The 12,778-nt window shown below is 36.8% G+C and overlaps 1 protein-coding gene across 1 annotated transcript in view; it reads left to right on the top strand.

Annotated features, from left to right (window-relative positions):
* AOAH (acyloxyacyl hydrolase) overlaps nucleotides 1-12,778 on the top strand; it is a 165,975-nt gene that overhangs the window by 132,375 nt on the left and 20,822 nt on the right. Inside the window, exons 12-14 of the mRNA XM_073630511.1 lie at nucleotides 7,652-7,743; nucleotides 9,843-9,925; nucleotides 10,307-10,343. Coding sequence (XP_073486612.1) covers nucleotides 7,652-7,743; nucleotides 9,843-9,925; nucleotides 10,307-10,343 — 212 coding nt within the window. The remainder of the gene's footprint in view (nucleotides 1-7,651; nucleotides 7,744-9,842; nucleotides 9,926-10,306; nucleotides 10,344-12,778) is intronic.

The following is a 12,778-nucleotide window of genomic DNA, read 5'->3' on the forward strand; positions in this document are numbered from 1 at the left end:
GTTTGGATTGCCTTTTTCCCAGGGAATTTGATCCCCCTTTGAGCTAACCCCCTGACAATATACTGTATACTGTGTGTGTGTATGTGTGTGTGTGTGTGTGTGTATATATATATATATATATATATATATATATATATATATATATATATATATATATATATATATATATATTACACTTTTTATGGCAAAAACTTTATATCTGGTGTCAAGATACAGTGGTAGCTGCTACATCTCATAAGGCTTTCTGCTAAGCTCAGATTACTTTTGGCATGGAATATTCATACTTACATTGACTCAAGGTGGACCAATGTAACTATGCAAATATATCCATACCTGGAATTTGGCTTCGAGCTGTTTTACATACATCTGCTTCTCTAAAGAATAACTTTTAGCAGAAAAATATATTCTTATCCATGTTGAGTAATGGCTTTCTATTCAAGATTATTTCAATTTAAAGCTTCCTGTTTGCTGTGTAAACATTATTCTGCAAACAGTTTTATTTATTTCACATTGAGCTGTTTCCCTGTAATTTGAACGTTTGGTCTAAAAATACCAATATCTGTGAAGCATTAATCCATTCTGTATTTGTTTTCTTCAGGGAAGATTGATCAATTCCCTTTTATCTAAAGCACCATGTGCGCATAGCATGAGCTATATAGAAAGTACGTCTGGTCTCCATGGCTCACACATAATCCATTGAATGATTGTTCTCCTTGCCTGTGGATATCGATCAGCCTTTGTTAAATGAATCTTTTGTCAGCGTTCCTTCGCTATATATTTTGTGGATTAGGGTTTTTGCAGAGCTTGGAAAAACATTGAAATGCATTGCTTTAAACATTTAAACTCAAACACTGATCTATCTTTTTATAAACCCACATAAAGCACATTTTTGTGTAAAGGACGGTGTTATTCACACGTTAGCCATCTGTCAGGAGATGCAAAGAATTCTTGTCGAAGGCGTTGTTACTTTTTTTTTGGCTGAAGATCTAAATCCCTAAGCATGGTACAAAAGTCTTTGTAAAAAATACAGATTTACCTTTAATTAAGAGCAACTAATACCAATTACAGTGAGATATCGCTGCGTGCGCTGTAACCTTTGATATGCAGAATTCTGTGTACATTATTTGCAGGCATGAAAACTGTCACTGTACTTTTTAAAAAAAATATGTTTAATCAGCTTCCAATTTTATATAGAGACTTTAATAACTATTCATATAAATTTCAGCCGAACATTTAAAGAACTCCAAGAAAAAAAATAAGCAGTTAAAATCTGCTGGCATACAAGCAGTAAAGTAGAAGGAAGTGTATGCCACCTCCTGGATCTCTTTTATTTACTGTTTCTCTAAAGCTGGCCATATATTTATCTTTTCTTCCTTTTTTCTTTTTTTTTTTTTCTGACAGTCCTCTCAAGCATTAAATATATTAACCATTACACAAGGCCCTGTGGTGATGTCAGGGGCCGCATTTGAGGCCTCTTTAGCTCAAAAGTTGGCTACCATTGCTTTAAAATCTCCAGGTAGCAGGACAGTTGCCTTGAATGAGATTGCTATAGGTCCAATAAATCTAACATCCCGGACCTGAATAGATTTTGTATGTCTGTCCAGCAATGCAGATCTCAGTGGTCCAGCAAGAGAGTCGGTTTTTAATTATATATTTATTGATGATATCTCATACAGTGAGATACAATACTATACTTACAGCTCAAATCACAAAGCTAACAGACTAGGATAAGGTTCCTTATTGTCAAAAAATGTGAGTTATTTTCATCTGATTAGAGAGATGAGAAAACTACAGTCACAAGGCGAAACAGACCCTCATTCTGGTCATCTGTTATCAACTTTAACAGGAACATCTGATCATGTGGTTTGTGTCATGTGTAACATATGTGGTTTATTATTTTATTATAATGTTGTGTTTTACTACATTGACTATATTGTAATGGTTAGGCAATACGATTTCTTGTAAGTCAGTGTGAAAAGAACTCGTACAAGGCTTAAGCCAGACCATTTTTTTCTTTCATGAAAGTTATTCTCACTGAAGTAAAACTGTATGTTAAATAAAATAAGTACATAAAAATACAAAAGTAATGTCAAAATGACTTTCAGGAAAAGCTTCATGTATAAACTTAAAAACAATACTCACTCTTTAGTTTCCCTTTTAAAGACAACTGATAGAGACCCCTCATTGCATACGAATGCTGTTCTTATATCTAAAATATGAAGTTGTCAGTAACCCTATGATATACTCTGCATTAAAAACGTTTTTCAGCTTCATGAAGCAACTGAATTTAGCCATAATGTTTTTTTTAAACACTGAGATATATTTAAAGAGTATGATATGTATTTATTGTTGAGAGGTTTATGTGATTTCCATTGCATCGTGGGAATTCAATAAGTGCTTTTACGTTTTATTTAATAGCTTGTACAAACCATACGGTCTGCACATGCAATATGTTTGCTGTAAGCATATTTGACCACTCAGCAATCAAAGATTACTGTAAATAGCATTTAGCCAACTCTGCAATAGGAAGTAATGGCAATACTATTGACAATCTTTGGCAAAGAAAGGGCAACATGAGGCAATAATCTAGTTTTTATTGTTTCTGCTCTGCTTTAAAAGTACCTACAGTGCCTTGAAAAGGTATTCATACCCTTTGAAATTTTCCACATTTTATTGGGATTTTATGTGATAGACCAGCACAAAGGAAGTGCTAAATAGTTTTTATAATTTTTTACAAATATCTGAAAAGTGTGGCGTGCATTTGTATTAACCCCCCCCGAGTCAAAACTTTGTAGAACCACTCTGCAGCTCCTCCAGAGTTACCATGGGCCTCTTGGCTTCTCTGATTGATTCTCTCCTTGCCTGGTCTGTCAGTTTAGGTGGACGGCCATGTCTTGGTAGGTTTGCAGTTGTGCCGTACTCTTTCCATTTTCAGATGATGGATTACATTGCTCCGTAAGATGTTCAAAGCTTGGGATATTTTTTTATGACCTAACCCTGCTTTAAACTCCCCCACAACTTTATCCCTGACCTGTCTGGTGTGTTCCTTGGCCTTCGTGATGCTGTTTGTTCACTAAGGTTCTCTAACAAACATCTGAGGGCTTCACAGAACAGCTGTATTTATACTGAGATTAAATTACATACAGGTGGACTCTATTTACTAATTAGGTGGATTCTGAAGGCAATTGGTTCCACTAGATTTTAGTTAGGGGTATCAGAGTAAAGGGGGCTGAATAGAAATGCACACCATACTTTTCAAATAGTTATTTGTAAAAAATTTTGGAAAAAATGTATCATTTTCCTTCCACTTCACAATTTTATGTGCCACTTTGTGTTGGTCTATCTATCACATAAAATCCCCCTAAAATAAATTAACATTTTTGGTTGTAGCATGACAAAATGTGGACAATTTCAAGGGGTGTGAATACTTTTTCAAGGCACTGTATACTCATTAGATGATCATTGCCTGGTGTTGGCCATTTTGGCATTAGGAAAAAATCTGGATGTCTGAGAGATAGCTACAACCCATGATAAATGAAGAAGGCATCACCTCTGGAAGGAAAAAGGTTGCTTTGATTTTGGTAAAATCCTGTGTTCTATTATCAAATATGTAAGCACATCAGCCTTGGTCTTGTGTTTATGGCCATATTTACTCTGAATGCTGTATTGCCAGCACCTTCTACTTGGGATTAAAGTGATGGTAAAATAATTTTTTAATAAAAACATGTCATACTTACCTGCTCTGTGCAATGGTTTTGAACAGAGCAGCCCTGTTCCTCCTCTTCTGGGGTCCCCTGCCGGTACTCTGGGCTCCTCCTCTTCTCCATGTGCCACCATAGGAAGCCGCTTCCTATGGTGGCACATGTGTAGGCTTGATCCTGAACCATGCTCATGCCCACCCGTCAATTCCTTGTCACAGGATTTGTCTGGCAACAGCAGGAGCCAATAGCTCCCACTGCTCTCATTGAGTCCAGTGAGGAGGGAGAGAGGGTGGAGAGAGCCACTGCTCTTGGGCACAGCGCTAGATCGAGATCAGGCTCTGGTAGGTATTTGGGTGGGCTGGGGGGAAGCTGACAATAATAGGTTTTTTACCCTGATGCAGAGAATACATTGAGGTAAAAAAAAAAAATTCAGCCTTTACAACCATTTTAAATAAATCTTATGTTCACTACTGTCTGAAGTGAGCCCAAAGTACATTGATTTTTAGGTACAAGCAGCACATTATAGCACATAACCAAGGTTACTAAATCAAGTAGGATTCATTTGGGTTTTAATTTTCTTCTAAAATATAGCTGGCTTCCATTTTTCTCTATTTTCATAAAAACAACCTTATCACCAATTTCTAAATAAAAAAAAAAAAGCAATGTAAGCAAAAATAACTGAGTGTTTGGGGTTTTTTTGTACAAGGAGAAGATATTGTCGGAATCAATTAAGCAGAACTCATTCCAGTAAAATATAGTGGGGCAAGGCATATATGGAGCATATAAAAAAGCAGTGAATGTGATATTGGATTGCAGGATGCACGTCCCTCATCCCTTAAATAATAATACCATATAAATAACTTGGCACAAACCCATTTTAGTGACACAAAAATGACACAGCACTTTATTGGTTTTAACTTCGGAACATACAAATCTTTACTAGATTTTTTTTTAAACAAATAGTGAATAATTAAGACATAACCAACAGCTTAGTCATCAGGACTCAAGCGAAATTCAAAACTTTAATTAGCAAAATCCCCCCCCCCCCCTCCCGGCCAAGGGTTACAAAACCACATAAAGTGGGAGCTTGATGTCCTCTGGCTGACCAACTGCAGCAGATCGCAAGGGTTGGATGCTTTTTATACTGAGCTTTGAAAAATTCTGGAATATCATGTGGTAACATTCCTCCAGAAATATTTTACCTGTACAGGTAAATAATACCTGTAATTTAAAGGGGAAATAGAGGAATCAGCAGCCACAAACACATGTTGGTAGGCCCAAATAAATTGTGTCCCCTATAGGCAATTCACCAAGTATTCACAAGTGTGTTATCATTCCCTGTAATTTAAAACAATTGGGAGGATTCATCTGCAGTGATTATTTGGTGACTGCCAAAAGGAGCCCCTTGGCTGGAACTACATCAGTCCATAGCCAACATCTTGCACGTGTAATTGGTGTTTACTAGAATAAATAGACCCAAAAATCTAAAATTACTGGTTATTTAGCTATGGTTTGTACTGTATTATCCAAACTTACAAATAGTACAGATACAAGCAGACAACTGTAAATTTACAAAAGTTAAGAGGTGCTGCAGACTGGTTTGTCTTCTTTTAAGTATATATTTGAGATTGATATAAAAATCAAAAAGTCGCGCTAAAGGCTAAGGGTGACAACAGGCAAGTGCCTAGAAAGCCTCATAGAGATATGAGGGTGGGTAGTGATCACTGAGTGAATAAATTATAAAGAAGTGCTGATCAATATAAATATGCACTATAAAAATAAAAATAGCATCTAATAAATGGGACACAGATATTGTTTACTATGTCCGTAAGAAATAATCAATATTGCGTGACTCAATCAATGACAAGTGAGTATCTCAAATATCAAAAAGAGTAATAATGTGACAAATCTTTAACTATGGAAACTAAACCATAATTTAAATAGAAAAACAGTACAGAAATAAAGAAAAATAAACCCAAAAAATGTCCGTGGCTCAAAAAAAAACAGTATTGATTAAAGTCCATCCATGCTAAATAACATGCATGAAATAAAGCTTGTCTCCAAGTGCTCTGTGAATATTGGAACAAAAACTTGCTGTAGTGAAAAAACGCTGATTTTATACTATGTGGAGCACTTTGCATGGGGACATTTCCATTTATGCTGATGTGAGTTGGAGAGAGTCCCTGGATTCGGACGCTGAGCGCCTGCTTTAAAGATCCCTGGCTGGGGTTGCAGCCATCCGCCCTTTAGGTCTTCTGTAATTAAGAGACCAACTCTATCTGGTAAGAGGCAGCATTTTTCTCAAGAGGTGGAGGTCTGTCTACGCACCCTATTTTCACTACAGCAAGTTTTTGTTCCAATATTCACAGAGCACTTGGAGACAAGCTTTATTTCATGCATGTTATTTAGCATGGATGGACTTTAATCAATACTGTTTTTTTTGAGCCACGGACATTTTTTGGGTTTATTTTTCTTTATTTCTGTACTGTTTTTCTATTTAAATTATGGTTTAGTTTCCATAGTTAAAGATTTGTCACATTATTACTCTTTTTGATATTTGAGATACTCACTTGTCATTGATTGAGTCACGCAATATTGATTATTTCTTACGGACATAGTAAACAATATCTGTGTCCCATTTATTAGATGCTATTTTTATTTTTATAGTGCATATTTATATTGATCAGCACTTCTTTATAATTTATTCACTCAGTGATCACTACCCACCCTCATATCTCTATGAGGCTTTCTAGGCACTTGCCTGTTGTCACCCTTAGCCTTTAGCGCGACTTTTTGATTTTTATATGATTTATGGTTTACTACTTTTTAGTCGCAGCTTATGCCAATTAGTGTAAGCGCAATATTTGTTTTTTACCATATTTGAGATTGAGTATTCTGCTTTGCACCATTTTGACTATATAAAGGTGGGTGCTGTCCCGATTGCATACTCTTTATCCAATAACAATGTTTTAATCTCTTTGCGTTCCTTTTTTGTTACTTTATATGCAGCTAAATGTACTATAAGACCCCTTTCACACTGGGGCGCTTTGCAGGCACTACAGCGCTAAAAATAGCGCCTGCAAAGCGCCCTGAAAGAGCCGATCCTGTCTCTCCAATGTGAAAACCTGAGGGCTTTCACACTGGAGCAATGCGCTGGCAGGACGTTAAAAAAAAGTCCTGCTAGCAGCATCTTTGAAGCGGTGTGTATACCGCTCCTCCCCCGTACCTGCCCATTGAAATCAATGGGCAGCACGGCTATACCGCCAGTGGGTGGTTTTAACCCTTTCTCGTCTGGTTTTAACCCTTTCTCAACCCCTAGCAGGGGGTAAAAGCACCCCGCTAGCGACCGAATAGCGCCGCAAAATTGACGGTAAAGTGCTGCTAAGAATAGTGGCGCTTTACCGCCGACGCACCCACCGCCCCAGTGTGAAAGGGGCCTAATGCACATACAAACCAAGTGGTATTAGTTTGTGTTATGACCAGCTCACCATCTACACCCAATGTATTTATGTCAAATAGGTCCTACACAAAGTTTTCACAAAGTGGTGTTTTCTATGGATTCCCTGAGCAATCCCAAACGTCACCCCTTTTCCTGCTACAGCAAGCATCCTAAATACAAAAACAGCAAACTGAAACACGATTGCATGATGACAAAAGGCTTTGGATTGTTTTTGTTTTGTTTTTACAGAATGTGTAATCTAATGTATAACTGATAAATATCTGAAATCTGCATTATATGAAACACTCAATACCAAATACTACAGAACTGGAAAACCCTCTGGTAAAAAGAATTAACATTTCAAAATACTGGACATATCTGCAAATTAATCAAAAATGTTATACATGCTTTGAGAACTAATATTAGTGCAAAAAAAATTAAGGACAAACACAGGATCACTGTATTAACAAATATATATATATACACTTTTTTTTTTTTTTTTTTTTTTTAGGATACCTTTTCGAACATGGCGCTTACTATCTCTAATGAATTTGACTGGCCTCAGTTCTCTATGGGCACTGGATTTGAAAATTCCACAATTGGGTGAGACAATTTATAGCTAAGACATCATGTCATACCATAACTGTGTGAGCATGTATTTCACTAACCATTCTTTCTTCATAAGCACGTACACACAAGGAAGAAAAATAGCTGAAATATATTGTTACCTAACATTTGTTAAGTAACAATATATGTATGGTATGTAATGCTTATCACATTAAAATAACCCCTACACAGAAACTGCAATTCCAGATAACTTTGCCTTCACTGGCTTTTCAAATAAAGAGGAGCTTGGGATCAGGGATTTAGGTACCAATTCATAACTGCAGTATCTCTGTGTATTTAATATACATCAGTACTGAAAATTCAATGCCTCGGGCAACAAGAGAGCGAAGAAAGTATTAAAGCAGCACACAGAATTTAGGCGGTTGTTGGGAGGTAGGGAGTGAAGTAACAGTGTTTTTTTCATTTAGCATTATACGATAAATTATATAACACTTTCTTACAGGAGCCACATGGAACCCATCTGCAGGCCTGTCAACACTTTCTGTTGTTTCCTCATGAATATGTATAGCTATCCATAGCTTTTAATTTTGTAATGGTATTTAAAAAGATATACTGATGATATATTCTTATACTGTTTAACTCTCCTTCGGTATAATGTTTTGTAAGCATTTACTGAAATAGTTAGAGAAAGGGCTATTAATTCAACCAAGGGCTTTGATGTTAAATATGTTGGAAAAATTCCAATTCCAATATATTTCTCCATGAATGTAACGCGGTATTACTGCAGTCAAGAAGCTTCCAGCGCTTATTGCAATATTCTGAACAATAAAATATGGGTTCCCTACTTGGAACTATTAGTATCTGCAATCTCCTCCATAACAAGCATTAAACATATTTTCTCTGGAGAAGAGATGTTTGAGAGGAGATATGAGTGATATACAAATAACTTACTGGTGACCCTAGCATAGGGAAAAAACTTTTCAGTGGGAGGTAGTTTAAAAAGACACGCAGCCATTCATTGAAATTGGAAGAGAAGTGGTTTAACCTTAAACTGCATAGATGATTCTTTACTGTCAGAGTGGTAAGGATGTGGAATTCTCTTCCACAAGCAGTGGTATCAGCAGGGAGCGACGATAGTTTTAAAAAACTATTAGATGGGCATCTTAACGACGTTCACAACATACAGGGAAATGCGATTTGCTATTAGCATAAATACAAGCACACAACACAATACACAGGTTGAGGTGGATGGTGTCTTCATTCAACCTTATGAACTATGTACTGTAACTATGTACTGTAATTATGTAACATTAGTGACATGGGAAAAACATAATAACTCGGTACAGAGAAACCAACACATTGCTTCAATGCAGAACTATAGTGATCACAATAAACTCAGCTACACTAAGACACGAGGTTAGATAAGGCCAACTCAGTGACTTTTGTACAGTACCCCTATGGAATGTGAAAACCTCTATCTATTGCTGCCATTCTTGTTGAGCTTTCTGGTGACTAATGCCATTGGGTTGTTAGAAGTTTCCATATGCACAGAAAAGATACACGGAGGCTTATGATATGTAGGGTCTCAGCTATGTAATGATGTATATACTTTATAATGTATTACTTTATAATCACCAGTAAAGTCTTGAAAAATAACAGCAGGGATCTGAAAATTGGAATCCTGATTTTGGAGCGATTCAGACATTTCTCAGGGCTGACAACATTGTACTGTGTGGCTATGACATCTACGACCTAAGACTCAATTCATATTTCCCATAAAAATCCCGATTTTTAACAATGACAGCCAAGAAAGAAAAGAATATGATCTTTATGGCAAATAACATATTCAGAATACTTTATTACTTTATTAATTTAATATGTGTATTAAAAAATAATGAATTGAGCCTGCAGTCACAGAATTGCAGTATGTTAAAGTTGGAGTACATTCCTGCCATTTTTGTTAGGCTTAAAATTGACAACTCTAATTGGTGGTATAAATACAAGTTTATTTGATATGTTATACTATATAAAGAGATGCCACATTTCATAACCCATTACACATGATCTGTGCATAGTTTCATATGACTTTCTCTTTTGTTTTAAATTTTCCTAACTGAGCTCTATATATATTACAGAGGATCGACACAATCATTATATCTGAAGTTAAGAAACCGAAACCGGTGTAACCACAGGGATTACCAGAACATATCCAGAAATGGTATACATTTTTCTCTATTGAAGTATTTTAAACAACTACAAAAAAAAAACTGAGAAAAAACAAATCGGCTTAACACATCTTGAAGCATGCAGCAAACAACAAGGGACTAGTAGGGCTGTGTAACTATGGTGTAACCACACGACTATATAGAAAATAATTTTCAATGTGGAATGTGAGACTTTAAAAGGTGCTTAAACATCTTAGGAACACATAGATATAAAAATATCTTACAATATTATTGAGCACAAAAAAGGTAAAACCAGTTCCTATTTGGAAACATATAAGAATTTAAAATATATACACTGTACCAAACACTCCGAGCTTTTTGGAGTTGTGTATTCAATTTAATGTGTATTCACAATATCTTCTATTTCTTGACAGGTGGTTCAGCAGGCAATTTAAAGAATTATCTAAAAAGGTAATTATACTTAAAATGGGAAAAAAAAACGCTACATGTGTTTGTGTGCCATTAAGACCACTGAATGGCACCCTAATGCACCTTGCTGAAAGACATGCTTTGCTGCACAGCACTTAGAGGTTTAGGATGTCTGGCAGAGGTGCCTGGATCACAAAACTAGCAGAACAAGCTGTATTACATATCCTCTGGTAGGTAAACAGTTGCCATATATGTTTTCACCTGTGTACCTAGCTGCTTCCTTTGAGTTCCAAATTAATTTAATCTGCATCCAATTTATTGAGATCATTTCCAGGGAGGGGACTGTGTAAATGACAGACTGGGGTTGAGACTTTGTACATTATTCTGGCACTATAAAACTGTAAATAAGGAAAATACAAAAAGGACATGGTTTGATGTTCAATACAAGGCACCTGAGTTATAATCTTCTGAATTTAGTGGATGTAACTGTTTATTGGAGCCAGAAGTTAGAAAAAAAGCCTAGACTTAAAAATATTTTTCTTATTCATTTGATCCTTTTTCCTAAGAAGGATTTGGGTCCAGCAAGTACTTCATTCCTTAGTATGTAGCATCTAAGAGTAATTAAATTGGCATCATGTGTGAAATGTAAACACATCTAGGGGCCTTCACATACCTCATAGCATCTTGAGCACCCTATGGGTCCCAAACCTGGAGTGCTATAATATGGAGATCAAATAAAGCACTGCCTATTACCTTCTCAAATTTTGCAGATCATCACTTGACTTTCTCTGAAAAAAAGAAACGAGATTTGATTATTAGAACATTCTGGGCTTTGGTACTTTGGGCACTCAGCAAGCTACTGTAAGCTATGCCAGCTATTTTTAATTATTGAATGGTTTACCTTTAATAGGTACCCAAGGCAGCAGTTAAAATCCATCTGTAAATTGCAAATTCAAGCCAGAAAACATTACAACAATCCTTAACATTAAAATCTGGGTTTTTTTCCCCTGCAATTAAACATTTTTTACTGGCTTTTTGTACGATTTTTGCATGCTTCAACATGTGGCTGATGAGTGTGTGAACCAGGAAACATGCAGACCTACTGTACTGTATGTTGTTATAGCTTCTTGATTTTCAAAAAAATTCAGGATATGGGGATACAGACATCTATAAGGATTTAGCTAGATGGACAAGAGTCAGCACATAAAGAGTGTCGCGATGAACAATGCACAAATCAGATCCAATCACCAGCAAACACACTGGTCTTTCCCCAGGGAGAACCCCCACTTGGGTCTCTCCCCTGTATCCCATTCCCAGTACACACACATCACACTCTAGTATCCATACAAAGTGAGATGGTCCCTCTAGTACACTGGTTCTCAACCCTGTCCTCAAGTACCCCCAATAGACCATATTTGCAGGTTTCTTTGGTATTTTGGACAGCCATTTTCTCTAAGAGAAATTCCCAAAACATGGCCCGTTGGGGGGTACTTTAGGACAGGGTTGAGAACCATTGCTCTAGTACACGGGCGCTCTAGCCAGCTTTACACCTGCTGAGTATGTGAATTAATCCATTAGTGACCAATCTGCAATACATGTGCATTCCAGACTGAAGTTGCAACAGATGAAGTATTAAACCCCTAATCTCCTAGTTTATAAGCGTCGTATGTGATCTTCTTCAAGAGCATGCGCATCAACCAACAGTGACCTGACCCCAGCATGTTTCAGTTTAAGTATCCTTCCTCCAATTTTCATTGAGTGCATTGTTTTTGATACAATCCCAATCATCTATATTGTTCTGGAATAACCTTCTTCAGCTTTCCTGGACACTGATTTTAATCACTGTTTCTCCTCTGCAAAGCCCTCCATGTGAAGTTTAGCTGCAAGTAATACAGTATATTATTTTAGTGCATGCATTACTGTTTCAAAGATATCCGTTACATAAGGTTGCCATAAAATGCCAATAAATGCCTTCATATAAATACCATTTAGATTGTCAGCTTGTAATTCTTATTCCTATATCCATCTAAAGCTTCCTCCATAAAACTTTATTTGGGTTATCAAACCCAAGTGTGATAGTCTTCCCCCTTTTGGTGCCCAAAAATCTAAACTTACCCATTGAACTTGGAGGGATGGACAAGGTTGTACTGATTTTACTCACCTCATACAGCCTTGATGTCTCATTATTTTCATATTTATTTCATCTTACTTAAAGTGGTATTAAACCCAAAAGCAAACATTTATTATATTGGCCTCTTGCCGACCGGCTCACGCTGATATACGTCGGCAGAATGGCACAGACAGGCGTACCTGTACGTCACCTTTAAGACACGGCATTGTGGGCGAGCGCCCACCGTGAGCTCCGTGAGTGTGATCGCGGGTCCCGCGGATTCAATCGTCTCACGGAGAGGAAGAATGCGGAAATGCTGATGTAAACAAGCATTTCCCCATTCTTCCTAGTGACAGGACACTGATCA

The sequence above is a fragment of the Aquarana catesbeiana genome, linkage group LG05, assembly GCF_042186555.1.
Source record: "Aquarana catesbeiana isolate 2022-GZ linkage group LG05, ASM4218655v1, whole genome shotgun sequence".
NCBI classification, from domain to species: domain Eukaryota; kingdom Metazoa; phylum Chordata; class Amphibia; order Anura; family Ranidae; genus Aquarana; species Aquarana catesbeiana.